This window comes from Branchiostoma lanceolatum, chromosome 1 (assembly GCF_035083965.1).
Source record: "Branchiostoma lanceolatum isolate klBraLanc5 chromosome 1, klBraLanc5.hap2, whole genome shotgun sequence".
Taxonomy (NCBI): domain Eukaryota; kingdom Metazoa; phylum Chordata; class Leptocardii; order Amphioxiformes; family Branchiostomatidae; genus Branchiostoma; species Branchiostoma lanceolatum.
The window spans coordinates 25,813,421-25,832,561 of NC_089722.1; the positions used below are offsets into that span (position 1 = coordinate 25,813,421).

General features: G+C 41.1%; 2 protein-coding genes across 4 annotated transcripts; one reads left to right on the forward strand and one right to left on the reverse strand.

The window, feature by feature from the left end:
- Window positions 1-769: 769 nt before the first annotated feature.
- LOC136444789 (myeloid-derived growth factor-like) lies at window positions 770-9,863 on the forward strand. Of its 3 annotated transcripts, none has more exons than XM_066442540.1 (6): window positions 770-1,100; window positions 3,667-3,726; window positions 4,060-4,127; window positions 4,271-4,355; window positions 4,496-4,556; window positions 5,420-6,052. In XM_066442540.1, the coding sequence occupies exons 1-6, from the start codon at window positions 891-893 to the stop codon at window positions 5,503-5,505; spliced, it is 570 nt and encodes a 189-aa protein (XP_066298637.1). In that variant the 5' UTR covers window positions 770-890; the 3' UTR covers window positions 5,506-6,052. The 3 variants fall into 3 exon arrangements, with proteins under 3 accessions (XP_066298637.1, XP_066298630.1, XP_066298645.1); XM_066442533.1 differs by lacking the exons at window positions 3,667-3,726; window positions 4,060-4,127; window positions 4,271-4,355; window positions 4,496-4,556; window positions 5,420-6,052 and adding exons at window positions 6,383-6,442; window positions 7,064-7,137; window positions 8,363-8,450; window positions 9,000-9,060; window positions 9,274-9,863 and having other exon boundaries at window positions 773-1,100; XM_066442548.1 differs by lacking the exons at window positions 3,667-3,726; window positions 4,060-4,127; window positions 4,271-4,355; window positions 4,496-4,556; window positions 5,420-6,052 and adding exons at window positions 6,383-6,442; window positions 7,434-7,495; window positions 8,363-8,450; window positions 9,000-9,060; window positions 9,274-9,863 and having other exon boundaries at window positions 775-1,100.
- On the reverse strand, window positions 9,392-19,129 carry LOC136444769 (replication factor C subunit 2-like). The gene is made up of 11 exons (XM_066442512.1): window positions 18,944-19,129; window positions 18,237-18,348; window positions 17,847-17,953; window positions 17,502-17,603; window positions 16,966-17,066; window positions 16,344-16,501; window positions 15,845-15,910; window positions 15,258-15,452; window positions 13,119-14,847; window positions 11,366-11,487; window positions 9,392-10,099 (listed from the first exon to the last, which is right to left on the reverse strand). Exons 1-9 carry the CDS (start codon window positions 19,075-19,077, stop codon window positions 14,728-14,730), a joined length of 1,095 nt encoding a protein of 364 aa, XP_066298609.1. The 5' UTR covers window positions 19,078-19,129; the 3' UTR covers window positions 9,392-10,099; window positions 11,366-11,487; window positions 13,119-14,727.
- Window positions 19,130-19,141: the final 12 nt, after the last annotated feature.

A 19,141-nucleotide genomic window follows, 5' to 3' on the forward strand; every position in this document is an offset into this window, starting at 1 on the left:
GCTAATGTTTCCTTTTCGGCTTTATTTTCCATACAGGAATTGAGGAGAGATCTCTTCACGCAAGGCACTACTGTATGGAAGGTTTACATTTGGCAGGCATTTCTTTATTAAAAAAACAACAATTTGATTTTAGATCTTGAGCGCTGAAGGTAGCTAGGATTGATGCACATTCTTTCATTCTTTTAAGAGACAGATAAGGAGCGGTCTAAACTGGAAGAACTTCCTACCTGACCGTAAACTCTACTCTTTCAGATGAGCATTTCCACGAAAATAGATAGGTTCGGTTTACCAAGTCCTTGGGTTTACCAAAGGCAAGGAGGTTTTATAATTTACGCACGCGTTTTCGGACTCGGAGTCGACTTGGAGCTGACGTTCCAAAACGCATGAGTAATCCTGGCGATAGTTCATGCGATGGTCACAACTGCACAAGTGCCAGCTGCAGATTCCGAACCGTTATCTTGGAAGTAAATACTGCCACGTGGATGCCTTTCTAGAATTCTCCGAGTCTTCGACTTGGCAAGTTACCATTGGCGAGAGGGTCGTCCCCATTGGCATCTTGGAAAAGTCTACTGCAAAAGTGGGACAAAGAAAGTACCAGAATTTAGTATAGAGCGTTTGTAGCTGGATATATAATAACACTAGTAAATCAATAAAATAGATACACCGCTAGCATAAATTTTAAAGGGGTTCAATGCTTGGCAATATTCCATAGTACTTTTTGAAAGTTTTAGTTTATTCTAAGACACCCCTTAATGGTTTCCACTTGGACTGGTCTGGGATCTTGAGAGGTCACACATCACTACCGGTAACAGAGGCTGTGAAGTCCAGACGGCGTCTGAACAGAAGACAGTTAGCACAGTCACAGTCCTCTCTCTCTACCCTGCTACAAAATGGCGCGTTTCTTCACGTTCTGCGTCCTTCTCTCCTTCATGATCTGCCTAACGGTCTCTAAGTCGGCCAAGAAGAACAAAGACCCGGAGTTCGAGGCCTTCAAGCAGGAGAATAAGAAGCCGAAGTGGAGTCACGTGGAGGAGGGTCTTCACGCCGAAGCCTTCGACCTCATCGCTTCTGGGGAAACTTTGACGTTTGAGAGAAAGTTGGTAAGTGTCTCCTTCACCCTCTGAACGTCTCTATATGATATGTAGTCATCACAATCTCTTTGACACGACCAACTTCGTGTTGACTTGACTTGCTTTGATTTCGTTCCCTCCTATCGTGATTTGAATAACATGATACAGAAATCTGTCTATCTTGCATATTTCCGTATATTTCTTAGCAACAGCCCTTTCTCTGTTTTATATTATAAATCGTCTTCAAAGATTCTTCTGCATGCCTTTCCGCTCAGAGAGGAAGGGGTTCGTATAGTACTGAACCGTGTTGATGTGGCACTGTTTGGGGTTTCTGGATTCTTCCAGCCGGGTTCTCGACCCCGAAACGTCTGGAAGTTATTTGTTGACATTTGCATCCTGCGTCCCATTGGTGGGACTGAGGAATTTGAGCCTTTTTTTACAAGGACGGGGGAAGTCAGCCGACGTGGCAGTCCCCTGGCGTGTCGGGGACGGATCATGTAATACGGATAGAAAGGGTTGGATGCTGATGTAGAATATAAGTTGGATATCAGAATACTACAGTAGCTGCGCTTGCGGATACATTGAGGTAAATTTCGCATCCAATGTATCCACAATTTCAGAGAATAGGCTTGTTTGAAATCAAAACTTATGACAATGACACAAAATTGTGCATATACACGTATATATAGGGACGAATCGTTACATCTTTCATTCTTTGTAGCATGATTTTGCTACAACTACACGTATAAACTTGTATACAGTTTTACAACTTGTTCTGTGCTACATAATTTGACTTCCAGCTGCATGTGAAACAAAGAAAGAAGTAAACAGACGACCGACCGAACAAAGAAGAACAACTGCAGCATATTATGCATAATTTCCTTGTTCAAGTTGTTGGGATCGGGTCCCTGTCCGATAGACCCTCGCGACTATTCATGATCCATCCCCGTCCCCCTAATCTCCGGTGCCATCCCGTTGTGCAGTTGACACTTGGGCGATTATGCACTGTTTTCTTTTCTTTAGTGTCAGAGATTTGCATGCGCGAAAAGATGTGCATGACAATAATTGTCGCAGAACAAAGTGTTTTACATCTCAGCGGGAAACATATGGACAAAACAAAACAACTCTATTTAATTATATTTTTATCACAACTTTGGTAATCCTGCTTGGGTGAATATTGAGAACACATGTGACCCACATCTTCTTTTCAAGTAAACTGTTTATCTATGATAAACGTCTACTAAACTGTTTTGATACCGGTGTGTTCTTGCAAATTATGCGAAAAATGTCGTGCCGAAGAAACAATGTAGAAACATAGTCTCGCTCTCGTCATGTTTTGGTTTCTTATCAAAACTCCAGGGGCCCTGATAAGAACACGTAGCTCCTCAGCAGGCCCTACGGGAGGCCTTTGAATATTGCCAAAAAGCGATATTCAAATACCATTCACAATAAGGCTAAGATAATTGTTACTATGCACCTTACATTACAATGAGGTTCTGAAGAAGTAAAAGAAGAAGTAGAAGCTATTTGCACCGACGTGGGTGTTGGAAAGTACAGGATATCTTTCAGTAGCTTGGCAAGGGACGCCGAAGAAAATATGTACGTATTTCCGCTAGTCTGAGTACATGAGCCACAGCCGGTACACTTAGACTAACTAAAATACTTGACGTCTGTTGTAGACTTGTATGTGCTTGACACGCAACCAGCAATAACCAGATATATTTATTACACGAGTTTGTCGATCGCAGATTCATTGATCACCTGTTGATTTCCCTACCCCCCATTCCTCTAATTTCTTTCCGACAGATCAGCATTGTTTTTTTTTGTGTGTCATCAAGCGATAGATATGCATTTATAGTAACAATAGTTGACTTGTTTTAGAAGAGCTGTGATGTAACGTGCGTTTGCATATGTGCGCGCGGTCTAGTCAGTTTCCTGTTACAGGCGAGGTAAACTACTGTGTAACTGGCTGTAACATATTGACAATTACGACCTTTCGCGAACGGGATATCATATCGTCAGGTAGACGAACACGGAAGTCGCTATTTGTCTACTCGTGCAGTCGTGGCTGCCTACAAAAGAAGGACGCAGTCCCCCACCTTCCCGCATAATTTGTCGTGAAGAGAAGGGGCGACCCATGGATTATCGTGTTTTGATTTCGCGGTGATTTGGTCGGCTGTTCTGACAGAGGGACGTCCTCCCAGGTTGGTATAGCCCTTCCGATCAACTGCTTTCCGCCAGTAGCTTTGCGTTTTTGTTTGTAGAAAGGAAATTAAAAACATAGAAATGGCACCAGTTCTTTGTCATATCAGGACATATACAAATGCAACAACAACACCAAAATAACAGCAAATTTAAAGAAGTGCAATCAAACGATCAAATTTGATCTGTTAATCTACTGACAGAAACCTTTGATGGTCGATTGGTGATGATTATTGATCTGCGATCGATTAAATTGGTTTGACCTTGGCTACCCAAGTGTTCTAACATCTGTACTAGTTTTACTGGCTTGACTGCCTGATTTCACTCACTGTACAGTACTCAGTTTCTGCCCTTAACCGTGCACATTTGACCTTAGAAAATTTCTTTCTACTAGGATGACAAGTTCGAGTGCAGCTTTACGTACGCGGTTAAACCGGGCGGAGCACCGACTGAGGTGAGTGACGTCAGAATGATTGACATCTATTTGTCACGACAGCAGAGATGTCACCAGGTTTTAGCTGTGTCCGTTCCCATCGTTCAAGCATGGAATGTATTGTTCGGAAAAACAAACCACAACTTTTTTTAGATCCAGACGAGCGCAAGACGCAAGCGTTATTATTCAGTTAGTTTTAAGTGTTTGCAAATGAAGACAACGGAAAAAAACGTATCAAGAAAGTTTTCTCAATTCCTACTTGGAAGTAAACATAACCGAAGGGCGGGTGTATGATATACATGGCTTTGGTAGCAGACGGAGAATTATGTAACGACTGACAGTATTTCTCACCAGGAATGGAGACTGACCATGACAATGAGCCCCGATGCAAGTGCATACTCCTGCCAGCTTAGGGTAGAAAGGTATCGTATGTCTTTTTTTTTTATAAAAAAGACGAGTATTATGGTGTTGATTGCTTTATTATTGTTGCCATACAATGTATCATATGCAACTATCGAGCATCTGATCATTCATTCATTCTCATTCTCTCGTGTTTTTTTCTCAGGACAGAGCAGAGGTCAGACGTGATGTTTGAGCACTTCCGGTTGAAGGTGAACGGAAAGCAGCGATTCGGATACGCTGATTGTTATGTGAGTAGATGAATTAGATGACGTCTTCATTGTCTTGGATTGTCTTCTCACAAAGTAAGATATGTTCTAAGGAATGAATTTCAAGCCGTCGGTAAAGGTTTGTTTCATTGACACGTAATGTGAACTTTTCCCTCACACAGAGGACCGAGGAGATGAAGCTGGGGAAGTCTGAGTTTGTCGTGGACGAGAAAGCGCTGGAAAGTAAGCAGCTCATCGATTATTTTCTACAGAATAGTGACCAGCTATTACTGTTCCTCTAACTTACAAAGGGAAACAAGCTGTGAGGATAAAATACAAAACAAGTAATAAGACTATGTTGATTTGATTATATCGATGACATCCTCTGGGAACCCCAAAACCGATGCGAGCGTGCGAATAAAAAAAAGTTTGGCCAAAAATTGTTGCCTTCATTATGAAATCTCCGTAGTCAGGAAGTTTGAAGAAATTACTTAACACACAGAGTATGGCATACCGCGCGCGCCAAATAAATAGATTCCTCATTTTCATTTCTTCGCGTCTTCTTCTTTGACTTTGGAATTGATTTTGCCATTCTGTGACATAAGTATCGTTTTCTAATATTTTTGTGGCAATCTACGGCATATATTTGATCATATTGCAGCTGCATTGTACGATTTACAGTATAGTCGAAGTAGCCTCCTTCGCAGACTTCCTATGACAGCGGCGTATATATGAGGGGGGGGGGGGGGTTCTCTAAAGGGAGTTGTGTAGCCAATGGAGTTGTGTAGCCGAGGGACGGCCGCTGTTCATATCATATCCGTCCCTCGACTACACTAAACTCCCTTGGCTACACAACTCCCTTTAGAGAACCTCCCCCCCCCCCCTATATACGCCGCTGTCATAGGAAGTCTGCGAAGGAGGCTATAGTCAAAGCATGTTTTTAGGAAACGGACGAAAATGGATGCGCGCAGATGTCATCCATGTAATCAAATTATCAAATTAACATGGCCTAAGAAAAAGAAGACAATGTAGATTGAGGTATTCAATGGTTTTAACCCTAGATTGTCATCTTTTGGTTTTGGAATGACATTTTCCTTCTTTTGCAGTCTCCAGTGTCCCCGAAAAATTTGGCGGGAAAGTGTCGGCAATCTTCTTTGTGACGGCAATACACGTGGACCATGACGAACTGTGACGTCAGCAAAGTCATCTCAAGACCTTCAACGTTTCTTTAGTTCTCACAAAATATATGCAACAATAATGATCATGCTAGTTTTTTTATCAGGTAGTCTCGTTCAAGTAGTGAACAGTCAGCAATCGATGTTAGGGATGAATCTCAGAGGGAAAGATATCGCCACGGGACCATTACTCAAAATCACGTGATTTTATCGTGACAGCCACGTGATCATTTGTGAAAGTCTTGCGATTTATAGTGACAACCAATCGTACCCCGCTCGCATGTAATGTCATTTACATGGAGCTAGGTCTTAAGCACCAATAGTAAGGATGGCAATACTGTTAAGAAAATTAGTGCTTCTGTTTTAGCTAATAAATATACTGAGCTGCTATGAAAGCCTGTGGAAAAAGTTACCGTATCCCTGCACTGTGGTAACCTACTCACTGTAACATTTAAGTTTAAATGACAAATACGGTTTATGCACGTTTGATGTACGCATGCCTTGTGAGATTACCTGCTGAAAGCAAGGAAATGTTTCGAACAATAAATGTTTTGCACTTTCCTATACGTGTGTTGTGCTTCTTTTATAGCCGTTATTGATTGATGAACAAGTACATTGTACGTCGTAATTCACGTGGTCGAACAAGATGCGCCAATGACAGAGTTTCTGCATTTTGATCACAGTTCCCCGTTGTCCGGCCAAAATACTTCATCATCAATACACGATCTTTAGTCAACTCGATGGCTTAAGAGCTTCGCACAAACATTGTCCTGTTTTATACATTTCCACATGTGTGCCAATGGCTGCCCTTATCGAAACGGTTTACTATCGAAAGGATACGGAGAAGTGTTTCGTTTGCGATACTGACTTACCGGTAAACATTTTTTTTTTCAGGACAAGCACTTCTCCTGCAGTTTCAGCTACGCCGCCAAGCCTATCAACGTCACGGAGGAGGTCAGTCTGCATCTGTGCACCTCTAATACTCTGATAGCTTTTTAAAAGATATGGAGTATATCTAGTACTTAGTATCTTAAATCATTTGAAATTAGAGAACTGTACCACTGATTGATATGATGTATGTATCTTAAAAACGATTTTGAGAAGCAAATTATGGTTTTTATTGTCGTTTTGCATTCATTCATTGAAATTCATTCATTCATTGTCTTATCCAAGGTCCAGGCAGACATTTTCAATGCGGAAAACAAGCAAGAATACCGACCTAAGCTGCATTTTTGTTGACAGTTGAGCAAAAGAAAGGAATACGTGTACCACCCTCTCAGCCTGGCGTCATGGTCAACTTGTCGATAAAATCTAATTGCAAAGTTCTATTTGCCGTCCCCTTTAGCCAGATGAGTGGCGAATGACACTCGGTCTTGCCGCTGATCACCGAACTTACTCATACTACGTAGAAAGGTGGGTATGAAAGAATGCTTCCCCGCAGACAAGATCAATTCTTCCCTTAGAAACTTCAAGAAAGTTCTTCCAAGATGGCCGAGTCCGGGACGTCGCTGCTGGAAATTAAAGCCTTTTAAAACTCATTAGACTAATCTGACAAAAGTTCACTTCTTGTTGTAGGAATGGCGGGTTTCCTTGACCGTTAGCCCTGACGGGAGTGCCTACTCCTGTCACGTGTTCTGCAACAACGAACGGTAAGAATGGCCACGTGATCATCACGTGACCGTGGGAAAGATAGCGGACTTGGTTGCATCTGTAAATGTTTTGGAAACGAACGACAATCACGAGCCAACAAATATTCTTCTAAATTTGGAACAATTATTGCAACTTTTGGCTTTTACTTTACCAAAGCTGTTCATTTTAAAAATTCAGAACACCCAGGTGAGGTGAATGATTGACAGATGTTTGTCACGACCGCCATGTTACCCACCATTTCACCCTTACCTCAGGGTCAATGACCGAATCCCCAATATCTTCTTTCCTGTTGTAGGATTGGAGGCTTACTTTGACAAGAAGTCCGGATAACAGTGCATATTCCTGCCAGGCAGAAAGGTACTATCTATGGCCATCTATGAAGCTGGATTGCCGCTGCGTGTAGATGCCATCTTCGTTGCGTTTAGATGCCATCTTCGATGCACCTGCCTCCTAACTGTACTCCAATCAGTAGACAGTCTCAAAAACAATAGTAGATGGTTAAATGAGCAAATATCACAGAGAAAGAATCAACTCGTTTAACAGCCAGCATTGCACAATTGATGTAAGCTGTAGCATCGGAATGCTTCTTGAAAATAAATAACAATATAACTTACAAAAAAAGCTTAAAACTGCTTAGCTCTCGTTAGTAGTTTAGTCCAACAGGGTATCTCATTTCTTGGTAAACTTAAGCCGACACAAGATTCAGTGAGAATTATGCGGATCCGGGATGTATGAATATTGTGCGAAGGTTTGGCTGAATAAAGTTCAATAGTGGTCCCAACACGGCGCAGATGGCACGACTAAGTCACGACTGGGAACAACACTGACTAGCGGCAGTTAAATCAAATGTAAGGCGATAACTGCCTGAGGAGACCTTAAGCCAAGCGATATGGAGGACACGAGTCATAGTAATGGTTGTTATTCAAAACCATGGCCAAATATTAGTGTCGACCAAGCTCAACAACCAAATGAATTAAAGAAAACATATCGGAAATTAGTCGAAATATGAGATAACATTTATGTTTTATGTTTTCAAAGTCACTGTGTTAACACTTGTAAACATTGACATAATTCAGACATGTAAATCGATTGATGTTGATTTTTTTTATCTGATCGACTTAATTTTGAACTTCTATAAAATATTTGTCCATTATTTTACATTTTTTTGTAGTTGAAGATGATATTGCTGTCTGAATTTGGATTCCTACAACTTCTTTATTACAGGCAAGGCCTGACGTCTGAGGTTGCGTTCCAGAAGTTCCACTTGAAGATCAAGGGTGACGCAACCCGCTATGGATACACAGAAGTCTACGTAAGTATCGGAACGGTCGTCAGGTATAAGCATCGCTAAATGCTTAACCGGTGAAACCATCTTTATCTTCTTACTGTAAAAAGGGAGCGAAGTCAAAGGTTCAGCCCAAGATTAGGGTAGCTTGGTCTAAGAGGCGACATTGAATGATGATCGGCAGAATTGTAAGGCCGTTTCTACTGTATCGATTTGGACGCTAATCTCCAAGCAGATCTCCACGGTGCCAAAATCGTATAAGCCAGTTAGAGAAGCTCCAGTCAGCCAGAGAAGCTGTACGGTGCCTGACTGGAGCTTCTCTGGTTGACTGGAGCTTCTCTGGCTGGCTTAAACGATGTTGGCACCGTGGAGCTGAGATCTGCTTGAAGATTATTGGACGCCAACAAGAAACCAGTGGTATTCAAAATTGTACCCTCTGTTGGAAAATATGGCTTGGACGTTATTGATAATCACGGAGTCGACGTTGTTTCAAGGGTTTATGAAATAAAAAAGTACATGTATCTACTGACATTCATCGACATCTGTTAAATGTTGTGAACTGTCTTCCTTTCACAGAGAGACCCTGACAACAAGCTGGCCGAGGAGGAGTACAGTGTGGATGAAGACAATATGGAAGGTGAGTATTTGAATGTTTGAAAAGTAACGAACATATCGGATATGTGCACTAATTTCAATGTTAATGGTGTTGTAAATGAGTTAGATGAACGTATGAATCTCTCTCGGATAAATAAAGAAAAAGGCACACGGTATATCGTTTTCAAAAAGTATGAAAACTGATAATAAAACCCGAGGAAAATACATAATTTGTGTTGATCATTTATGTTCACAGTGACCCAGGTCGACGGCAAGTTCGGCAACCGGTTGTCAGCAGTGGTCATCGTGGCTGGCATGCCTCTGAACCACGAGGAGTTGTAACGGCAGACACCAACAAGGAAGGCGACCATTGATCGGGAACCGTTTCTTCTTCCTCTTTGAAAATCACTTTTGCTACATTTGGAAACACTGTAATTGATCTAGTATAAAGTAATGTATGTTAGTATTGAGAGGTCGCCATGATACAAAAATCACTGTTTTCGAATTTTTGACTGACTAGATTTTTGTATTTTAATTGCTAGTAACATCTTAATGTGAAACGTCGATTAAGCATAATAGGAGACAGCTGTCGCAGAAGTAGTAACACATTATGTAGTATAGTTCAGTTTAGTTCTAGTTGCTAAGGACGGTGTACCATCTTAAAGTTCCCTCTCTTTTATAGTTACAAGTTAAACAGAAGGAAGGTAACTATTTCTTACATGTTACTTCGCCATACTGCTCTAAAGCCATTCTTTGAATCTACTGTGACTCAGGCAACAACAACTTTTATAACTGGTGCTAAATATTTGCATTTAGACATTTTCTAATAAAACGATCAATACTTGACGTTAAGTACTCCTTGATTTTTTGCTTCAGTTACTACTTATTAGCATATCCTTTCATGAAGAGAAGGTAGTTGGCGGTGCCTAATATAGAATAATCATCTATGTTCAGGCATAGCGGTCGTAAGACATATAGATTTCTTCAATCTTCGCCATTGGCCAATCAAAGGCTGAGAAAAGTTGGGCGTGGTCTAAGGTGCCTCCCGTTTGCCGAACAGCGCACCCCTCAGAAACTCCTCCCTGTAGTGGCGGGAACACGCAGAGGTAAGGATCCTGCATCCAGACAACTACTACAAGAATGAGTCATGATTTGGGGCGTTATCAAACGTTCACGTACTCTCCAAGCAGAGGTTGGGCTCTGGCTGGTTTTTGACGTGTTTTAGATGTTTTTGTCGGGCTTTCTAATTTGTCACGTTTTCTTTATGTCGCCAGCCCAACCTCTGCTTGGAGAGTCTAGTAACGTTAATGTACGTTTGCGAATCTATAACCTGGTGGAAAATGGTGAAGTTTTCTGACCAGCCGGATTTTCTGACAGTCCACTACCCGAACCACTGTCAGAAAAACCGACCGGTCAAAACAACTAGCACTTATCGGTTTTCCACATCAACATCTGCTTGGAGATAAGCCTTTGTGGACGTTTGGGTATGTTTATACGTTTTCAAAAGAGAGTGGCCGCGATTTTTAGCGTTTCTCTCCCTACAGAGAAACGGAGGAAACAAAAGCTGTCCACGTCACACTGACGGACGAACACCTTTTATATCCTATGTATATTAAACTAAAGATACAGTAAAACTTCCTTTTACATGTAACGTTGCGTCTAGTGGCTAGTGTATTTCCTTGCTGGATTCCCAACCAAATCATACCGAGACGTAGAACAAAGAGATCTAATTCCTAGCTTGTCTGATACAATTTTCCTGAGACGATGAGTCGGTCTTTCATGTGTTGTAGTGTGGCGGAAACAACATGAGACATGAGCAGGCTAATTTGGAGCTCTGAGTAAGATTTGGCAGCGCTTCCGTTGATCAAAGGACGGCTGTCAAGTACTGAAAATATCACTTCGACTCTGGGGAACACGAGCGATAAAAACCGTCCTGTGTCGCCTGGACGATGAAACACGGGATCAGATAAAAGGACATTCAAAGCATACAGAAACCTTGAGTAAGATTGTCAACATCACGCCTAGCCTCCGTTACAGACCCGCCGAACATTTTTGGTGACACATCAGGGGCGGGCCTGCTTTATTTCCCCTAGGCACGGTTTTCTGATAGCTACAGGGCTCTGACTGCTTGCAAAAGTTTGATTGCTGTCCGAACTAACGAGCAATCAGATGTCGGCAAGTAATGAGAACCTGGTAGCTATCAGAAAACTGCTCGCAGGTGGACAAATGCCCTGATGGGTCTGCAACGGAGATGTATATCGCGGTGTATGATCACAAATAAGCTAGTTAGTTAGCTTTCTCAATGTAGTGTCAGGGCATAAATATGGAAAAACCGTTGTTTTACTCACGGTCTGAGGCAGTAGTACTCCCAGTCCTGGTACCCGCACACCAGCGGCTTGCAGCAGGTGGGACTGATGACTTCACCCCGGTGGAAGTACAGACCGCACTGCTGACCTTCCTTCAGACAGTCCTGTTGGATGCGAGAACAGCCGATTCTTATCTATAGACATGTGCTTATCTGTAGAGTGAGAAATGTCGATACCCATTGCAAATAGCTATATATAGATAGCGATAGATTTTTTGTCTCTGTAGCTTGTTTCCCCCATTTTTTGTTTGGCAGTGTCCAATGTTGGGCAAAGCGTCATGACGCAACACTTAGGATTTGTACTTTGTGGGTGCCAAAGACGGGATTATACATGATACAATCTTCAGACTTACCCAAGTACTTAAGTAAGATATGTCTGCGGAGCACCACGCACAATTAGTGGCTTTGATGTTCAGACTACGCCATAACTACATGAAAGATATGTACATGTGTAACGCTACGTATGAGATAACGCCTTTCAGCACCGAGATGACACTAGGAGAGTCTTATCATACTTAAAGCCTTTTTGAAGTGTGGTCTTGAGTTACGAGTCTGATATATCCTGAGAAACAGCGCTGACGAACATAAAAGGAAAAGTCATTTACCGAGGAATGAGTTCTACATGATTATACTATCAGTAAAGTGCATCGGGGGGACTTGCGGATGTCGTTTTACAATCATGTTACCGTCAATCATGCCTTTAAACAATAGGAAACGTGACATCTACGCAGCAGGAGGTTTAGATCTCTTGTTATTGAAATCAGAAATGTTAGCGGAGACCCACGCACGATTTGATATTCAGACTACAGTATAGCAAGGAGGTTTTATATCTATATAAAACCTCCTTGAGTACAGCTGCATGAAAGAGTCTTATTAAGATTTTGCAATAGGATTACCGTTATAAAATACATCGTACATGTAAAGGATTTTGCAATAGGAAACAGACCTATTCATCTGTGCGGCCTTTATGTTGGGACTGACTTATGGCGTAAAATTCTAAGAGATAAAACTCTAAGAGATAAACTCTGACAGATAGTATCTAAGTGGGTGTAAAATGCCTACTAAGCTTCACTGGGTACGTCATTGAGTTGAACAGTTAATAGAGGGTAAGAACTTCACATAGGTAACGCCATACTGATGTTTTCACCACATTTGACGTGTTTTTCAAATCTACGCCAGCACCACACAGCCGCGCCGGGTCGTTCTGTCAAAATTACTGATGCGCTGACGGTGCCACCTTAAGAATATTCTCTTCCAGGAGTTTCGGACGGAGCTAGATAGCGACTACACAATTTCTGCATCCCAAAGCAGACAAATACCGCACCTATATTACATGACATATGAATACGACCCAGTTAATAGCCCTCATATAACCGACCACTCCGTTACGTTGTGTTGAACGTACTCCGATAGTAGACTCTACCAGCCTCTGCGGGTCGCTGGGAAAATAGTAGAAATTGGCCAAATAGAGTCTACTGTATGAAGGGGGTCGGCTATGGAGATAGGGTCCAATTACGGTAACTGCGGATGGGAATGTTATCCTCCATGGCCAAAGTCCCCCGGCAAATGTTCTAGTTTTAGAGCTCCTATCTGAAGCTATATCTTAGTTCCACCTGCCAATGGTGTGATAATTTGGTCCTCTAATCCTTTCAATATTGCTATTGCAAATACCTTAAAGAAAATTGCTGTGATAAAGGCAAATCTTATTATGCAAAACCCCAGCAATCATTTCTCACCGGTGCGCCTGGAGTCTTCGGGTACACTTCAGACGACATCGCCGAAACAACGCAGACGACGTTCAGGACCACGAAACCGCTGACGAGCACCATGGCAACAGCGGACACAGATGAGGACATCGTCGAATGTCTTCCCTCCAGTAAGACGCTTGTGTTAAGGTTTCCAATAGTCGGGAGCAGTATTTATACCCGTTCGGTTGGGTGAAATCGTTCTGACTTCCTGCTTCCGACTTCCTGCTTTTAGGGCTTTACGACGTCATGCGGGGAGTTCAGATTGGGCCCAGTGGAACTAGTTTTTAACAGGATGAGACGTGTTCAAAAGGCGTTATAATGTGCGCAGGTGGTATGATATTTGAGTTGAAAGTAAAGTCAAACCACAATTTGAATATGTGGTTTGTGGTCCGGACACACTTCAGGATAAAGTACATACAAAGGATTTTGCAATAGAATTACCGATGCGAATAAAACATTTTGGTTATTTTCAAAGTCTACAAAATTAGAAATAACCCCTTAAACATTTTTTGGGAGCGAAAAAGGTTCACTGGATCATGGAAAACACAGATTTCAAAAGCAAGATACCTTAAGATAAGCCTCAAGTGATGTATGTATATTACACCTACCATTCATCTCATGCTGACATACTTATTAAAACCTTAATAAGTAGTAATATCTAATTGCAGTGCTTACTTATTTTTCACCTCATAATAAATGTTAATTCATATTCCATTGTAAATTGGATCATGCTACATAAGAAATAGGATTATCATTATTTCTATCTATCATTATTTATTATGTATTCAACATGAAGTGTGGAGAGTGCCATTTCAGTGAGGAAGGCTGAAAATTTATTTTTATAAATCATGGTTAAATTTGTGACAATAAGCGATGACATCCTTTATTTATGCATTGCTGATATTGTTCCTTTGAACGAACAAAGGCCATAAAAAGTGAGAGTAATCATCATAAACAAGAGAAAAATAAAGTATTATAGCAAGGAACAACCTACCATTTATCAAGCTGGCTCTGGGTGGCTTCTATTTGGCATCAATTATGTATGCAACCGTCATCTAAACATTTTTTACTGATGAATGTGGTATTTCCATTAATTCAGAGCATCAACAAATATAACTTATCATAAGGACCATACCAAATGCAGAGAAAAAATATCAAGGAATGCGCACTTCAGAATATGCTTTTTGGGGAAAATTATGAGTTTTTTTATGTCTCAAGTTTGTAGCAGTACTGGTTGGCAATAACAGGAAATTCACTTTATACAAGTACAAAAAGAGTGAGTACACTTTATCTATTTTCCTTCTTTCTCAATTTCAGCACAACCAATTGTTATACTGTATATTCTTCTTTCATATAGGGAGGGCACATATCTAGAGTATCTACATAAACCCTTAAACTGCTGTATCAGTCCCTATGTTGTCAGGTTATGTATTCTCCCATATCATAAGACTTCATGTTTTAAGTATCTCTGTATAAACCCATGAAATGTTGTATGAATAAAGTCCCTACGTTGGCAGATTATATATTCTCCAATATCAGAAGGCTTCATGTTTCGAGTATCTCTCTATAAACCCATGGAACTGTTGTGTGTATGAAGTCAGTATGTTGGCAGGTCCTCCGGAGGCACACTCTTCAGACACAGTCGTGCAAGGAGTCCTGCCAGCTGGAGGAGGGAGTTCACACCCTGGACTATCCTCATGTGGGTGTAACCAATCTCCTGTGGGGGGATGTAAGTCGTGCACTGTAAATCTTTGCAGTAATTTTTAGTTTGTATATAACCCTGACTAAAAACACCAATACAAGAAACATAAAAAAGGTCCAAAATCATCCAGTTTGTATCAAACAATTCAATACAAAGTTATATAAAAGAATATTTTGTTGTGTGAGCAAGATTTGGTACTAAGCAACTTCACACTACTTAGCAAGTACATGCACAGATTACCTCCGAGTCACAACTCTTGAAAATCAGTAAATGTAAAGAAAAAGATATTTACAATAGAAAAATACAGACAATGATTGACATTTTTTCAGAACCATACATAGTTTTGGCTTCAAAGTTGACAAGATCAAGACTTAATTTAAGAGTACCCATTTCGTCAAACCTGGATGCATCTTAATAATACCTACCTTAATAAACTCCAGCTTGAGGTACTCGTGCATCTGATACGTCTTACACACTCGGAAGATGTTGCCGATGATGTCTTCAGGTGAGTAGCCCATCTTCCACAGGTGTTTCAGGATCTTGTAGGCTTCGTCAATGTTAGTGTCCACACAGTGGCCCAGCATCTCTTTCACCAGGAGTGGGTGTGGCTCGTCACAAACCTGCAGGTATTTTAACATTTCATTATGTCTCCAAACAATGGTGATGTTTTACCTTCGCCAAGAAGGTTATGTTTGCAGTAGCTTGAGTGGTATAGTTTCTTTATTTGTGGCTCAACAGCATAACTAAGAAGCTATAAATGGAGTGTTATGATATTCTGTATGTACTTATGATATTCTGTATGTACTATAAGTGTAAACAAAACAAAGGATGAGTTATGGGCCTCCCAGCAGCCTTCTACTACATGTATACTGCAACTGCAGAGGAACTTCTGGTTTTGGTATCTTATGAACAGAACATGCTATGGTTATATTAGACTGGCAGGTAGCTTTTCAGCTCAGGAACAAAATGGTGCTGGAGCCACTGTATGACAAGTAGAATAGAAGTTTCTAACCTTAAACACATTCTCACTGTTGACGTATCCAAAGCCTGACCATGTGGACTGCAAGTTGTTCAGTGCCTGGAGGGAATGATAGATGCTGTATTCAGGTGAAACTGTTCATGTAATGTAGGAGAAACCTTAAGAACAGAAATAACATATGAATAATAAGGCATCATGTCTACAATTTTTGCAATATAAGGCTACATATATATATATATATATATGCGCTACTACAAGAAGATGAACTTTTAGACTTTCTTTGGCTGTTGTAAATGATCAGCACTAGCAAAACCATACAACAGTAGAAAATCTACATAATGATATCAAAAGTACAATAAATGAAATCAAATTTCATTTTAAAGGAAAGGTTTCCTACAATTAGATTTCGAAAAACAAGAATAGTCCATATACATGTAATTCAATATCATATACATATAAAGCTGATGTGTGAATATCACTGTTATGCTGAAGGCCAATCATTCCAACTAAACAATATCAGTAATGTGTGTACCTGTCTCATGTCCCCCTGAGCTGTGAATATGACAGCCTCCAGCCCGTCATCGGTGTGTTCTACACTCTCCTTCTCACACACAAACAGCAGTCTCTCCAGGATCTGGTTATCTGTCAGCTTACTGTACCTCAGCACGGCACAGCGCGACTGGATGGCCTCTGGGGACAACATGGAAGAAAAAAGGCATTGTCTTCATTCAGCTACAATGGGCACATGTATTTTTTAAAACCAATTCCTCAGGACCACAGCTGTCTAATGGTACAATGTACCTGTACCTATACATTGTATATACATGTACCTGTAAAATTGTATAGGTACTGGTACAGGTCCAGAGCCAAAGATTTTTAAACGGTCAGGTGTTTCAGACCAGAACTGTCTTCACCTTGTTAACATATCACTTCAGAGTTTTGGTTAAATACCTGGTGAACTTCAGATTCTGGTTTAGTCACTGATGAAAGACATCAGATACTGTGAAACCATTTATAAATCTATTCAGTTTTGAGTAACTGTTACAACATGTATGTTCCATATCTTACTACTTGAATATCTAACCTTCATCGACGTCCCAATGGCTACCATTTTCAGGTGCACAGCCCTGAGGAAGAGTGCCGAAGGAACTCACCTATGATCTTATCTGAAGCGTTACAGGCCAGGGCAAAGCGGGTGGTTTTGGAGTAGATCTCCATGGTTCTTCTCAGGGCCTGCTGGGCTCCATCTGTCATACTGTAAAAGTTTGATTTGCAACAGGAGTTAGTCAATATGAAAATCAACACATTACTGAAGAACTTGTTTTACTTTGGTCAATATGAAAATCAACACATTACTGAAGACGTTGTATTGATTTGGTACATTGGAAGTGCAGTATACTGATTGCGCTAATCTTAAAACACCTATCAGGGCTGTCTCCAGCTTCAATTTTCTTTCCGTGCCACTTGTTGTTTGGAGGTCAATGTTGTTAATTTTTGTTGTTAAATCTGCCGTTTAAGCTTACAAAATTAATTTTCATCAATTTCGTGTTATGAAGTTCAGATTTTTGGACGGACGGGGTTAAATTTTGTCTGCCCTAAGTAGCAAATTTCTGTCCTGGGACGGGTCCTGGAGACAGTCCTGTCACCTACTTGGGTACCTTCATATTCAAATAAAAGGCCAAACTATTACCTGTCTGCCTCATCTAGGATGATGACTTTGTGCCTCCCCTTGGGAAGAGTGACCTTTTGCTGGGCAAACATCTTGATTTTGTTCCTCACCACATCTATTCCTCTGGACAAAGACATAGGCAAAATGTTTGTGAATGAAAACAGGAACTTAAGTTCATCTTTCTGCAATATATGAATCATAAAACCAAGGAGATAATACAAGCTCCTTGATAATACAAAACCTATGTTCTGTCAAAATTGTCAAGTGTAACTGGCATGTTACTTTACATGGCATCTTATTGTCTTTGTCTTTCAGACTTAAATTGAGAACTTAAGTCTGTTAGTTTGTACTTTAATATTCTGTTACCTGTCATTTGAAGCATTCAGTTCCAGGACAGCATCCTTATATGCTGGTCCGAGCAGGGTCCTGGCCAAACACAGGATACTGGTGGTCTTTCCTATACCAGGGGAACCCTTAGAAAACATCGACAAATCAAATACTGTAGCATTATTCTGGGTGATACATTTTATGCTAATTGTTTGGAAAGCTACTTCTATTACTTCTATGAGCCCAAATGGTAACTTTATTTTCTGGAATCGTAAGAAACTTCTCACTTTCAGCGAGCCAGGCTTATCTGGAGATTAATATTTCTGACCTAGGGAGAAGAGATAGTGTTTGATTCAGTCTTATTCAGGACAGTGTGTTATACTAAGGACATTATATTCTCGTAATATTAAATGATATTATCATACTCACTGCTATGATAATATTGGGCATGTTGCCCTGTTGAGAGAAGATTTCCAGCCTGCTGACGGTGTCCTCATTCCCCACAACGTCACACAGCTTCACGGGCCGGTACTTCTCTACCCTGTTTAGGGTGGAAGAATATCTGACAATGATAAAATAGATGAATAAAAGTGTGAAAGAATAGACAATGTCAAGAATCAAGATGTTTCCAAGTTTAACTTTACGTCTAAATTATTTCCGGTATTGTATTGACAGCTGGATTTTATAGAAAAGGGCACTGAGGTTGGTTCAAACTGCAAAATGCCCAGGATGAATCATGTACAGTAGCAAATCAAACGATAACTGTCTGTAGATAATATACAGCTACGGCCGCGTGGCGCGTTGGATACACCCGATCCCTCGATCTCGGAAGTTAAGCAACGCGCGGTCCGGACAGTGCTTGGATGGGAGACCAACCAAGGACGTCCGGATTGCTGTAGCCTCACGAAGCTTTCCACGAAATCGTCTTCCGGGAGGGACGTAAAACGGGGGTCCCGTGCTCGAGGAGGTGCCTCGAACACGTTAAACAGCCTCATTACCCTACACATTGGGTACCTGCCTGTGGCACTGGCTGCAAATACACCTGATATTATTATATTATAAAATAAAATAAAAACTTGGGGAGGGGCCACACGCTATAGACGATTCAAGACACAGGTCACAAGAATACGCCTTACCAAGGTAGCTCATATCCAGAAGATGAACCAGAGGTTCCAGCTTTTGCCTTGTCAACTTTGTTACTGTCTTTCCTCGGCGCCTCTTTGTCCGTTTGAGGTGTGTCCACTTCCATGTCGCCTTGTCCGTCAGCCATCTTTGCGACTTCGCGCCAAATTTTCAGTCGGGCTATACCACTCGAAATACAGGGTTGTAACCCT

Bases quoted from the DNA above. Each gene is read 5' to 3' on its own strand.
- LOC136444769 (XM_066442512.1), bottom strand. From the start codon at position 19,077: ATGGCTGACGGACAAGGCGACATGGAAGTGGACACACCTCAAACGGAC. The intron at 18,349-18,943 runs GTAAGGCGTATT...CACCCTAAACAG, and splicing joins TCTGGATATGAGCTACCTTG to GGTAGAGAAGTACCGGCCCG. The intron at 16,502-16,965 runs GTGAGTTCCTTC...TGTTGTCCCCAG, and splicing joins CGCTTCAGATAAGATCATAG to AGGCCATCCAGTCGCGCTGT.
- LOC136444789 (XM_066442533.1), top strand. From the start codon at position 891: ATGGCGCGTTTCTTCACGTTCTGCGTCCTTCTCTCCTTCATGATCTGC. The intron at 6,443-7,063 runs GTCAGTCTGCAT...TTCTTGTTGTAG, and splicing joins CTATCAACGTCACGGAGGAG to GAATGGCGGGTTTCCTTGAC. The intron at 9,061-9,273 runs GTGAGTATTTGA...TTATGTTCACAG, and splicing joins GGATGAAGACAATATGGAAG to TGACCCAGGTCGACGGCAAG.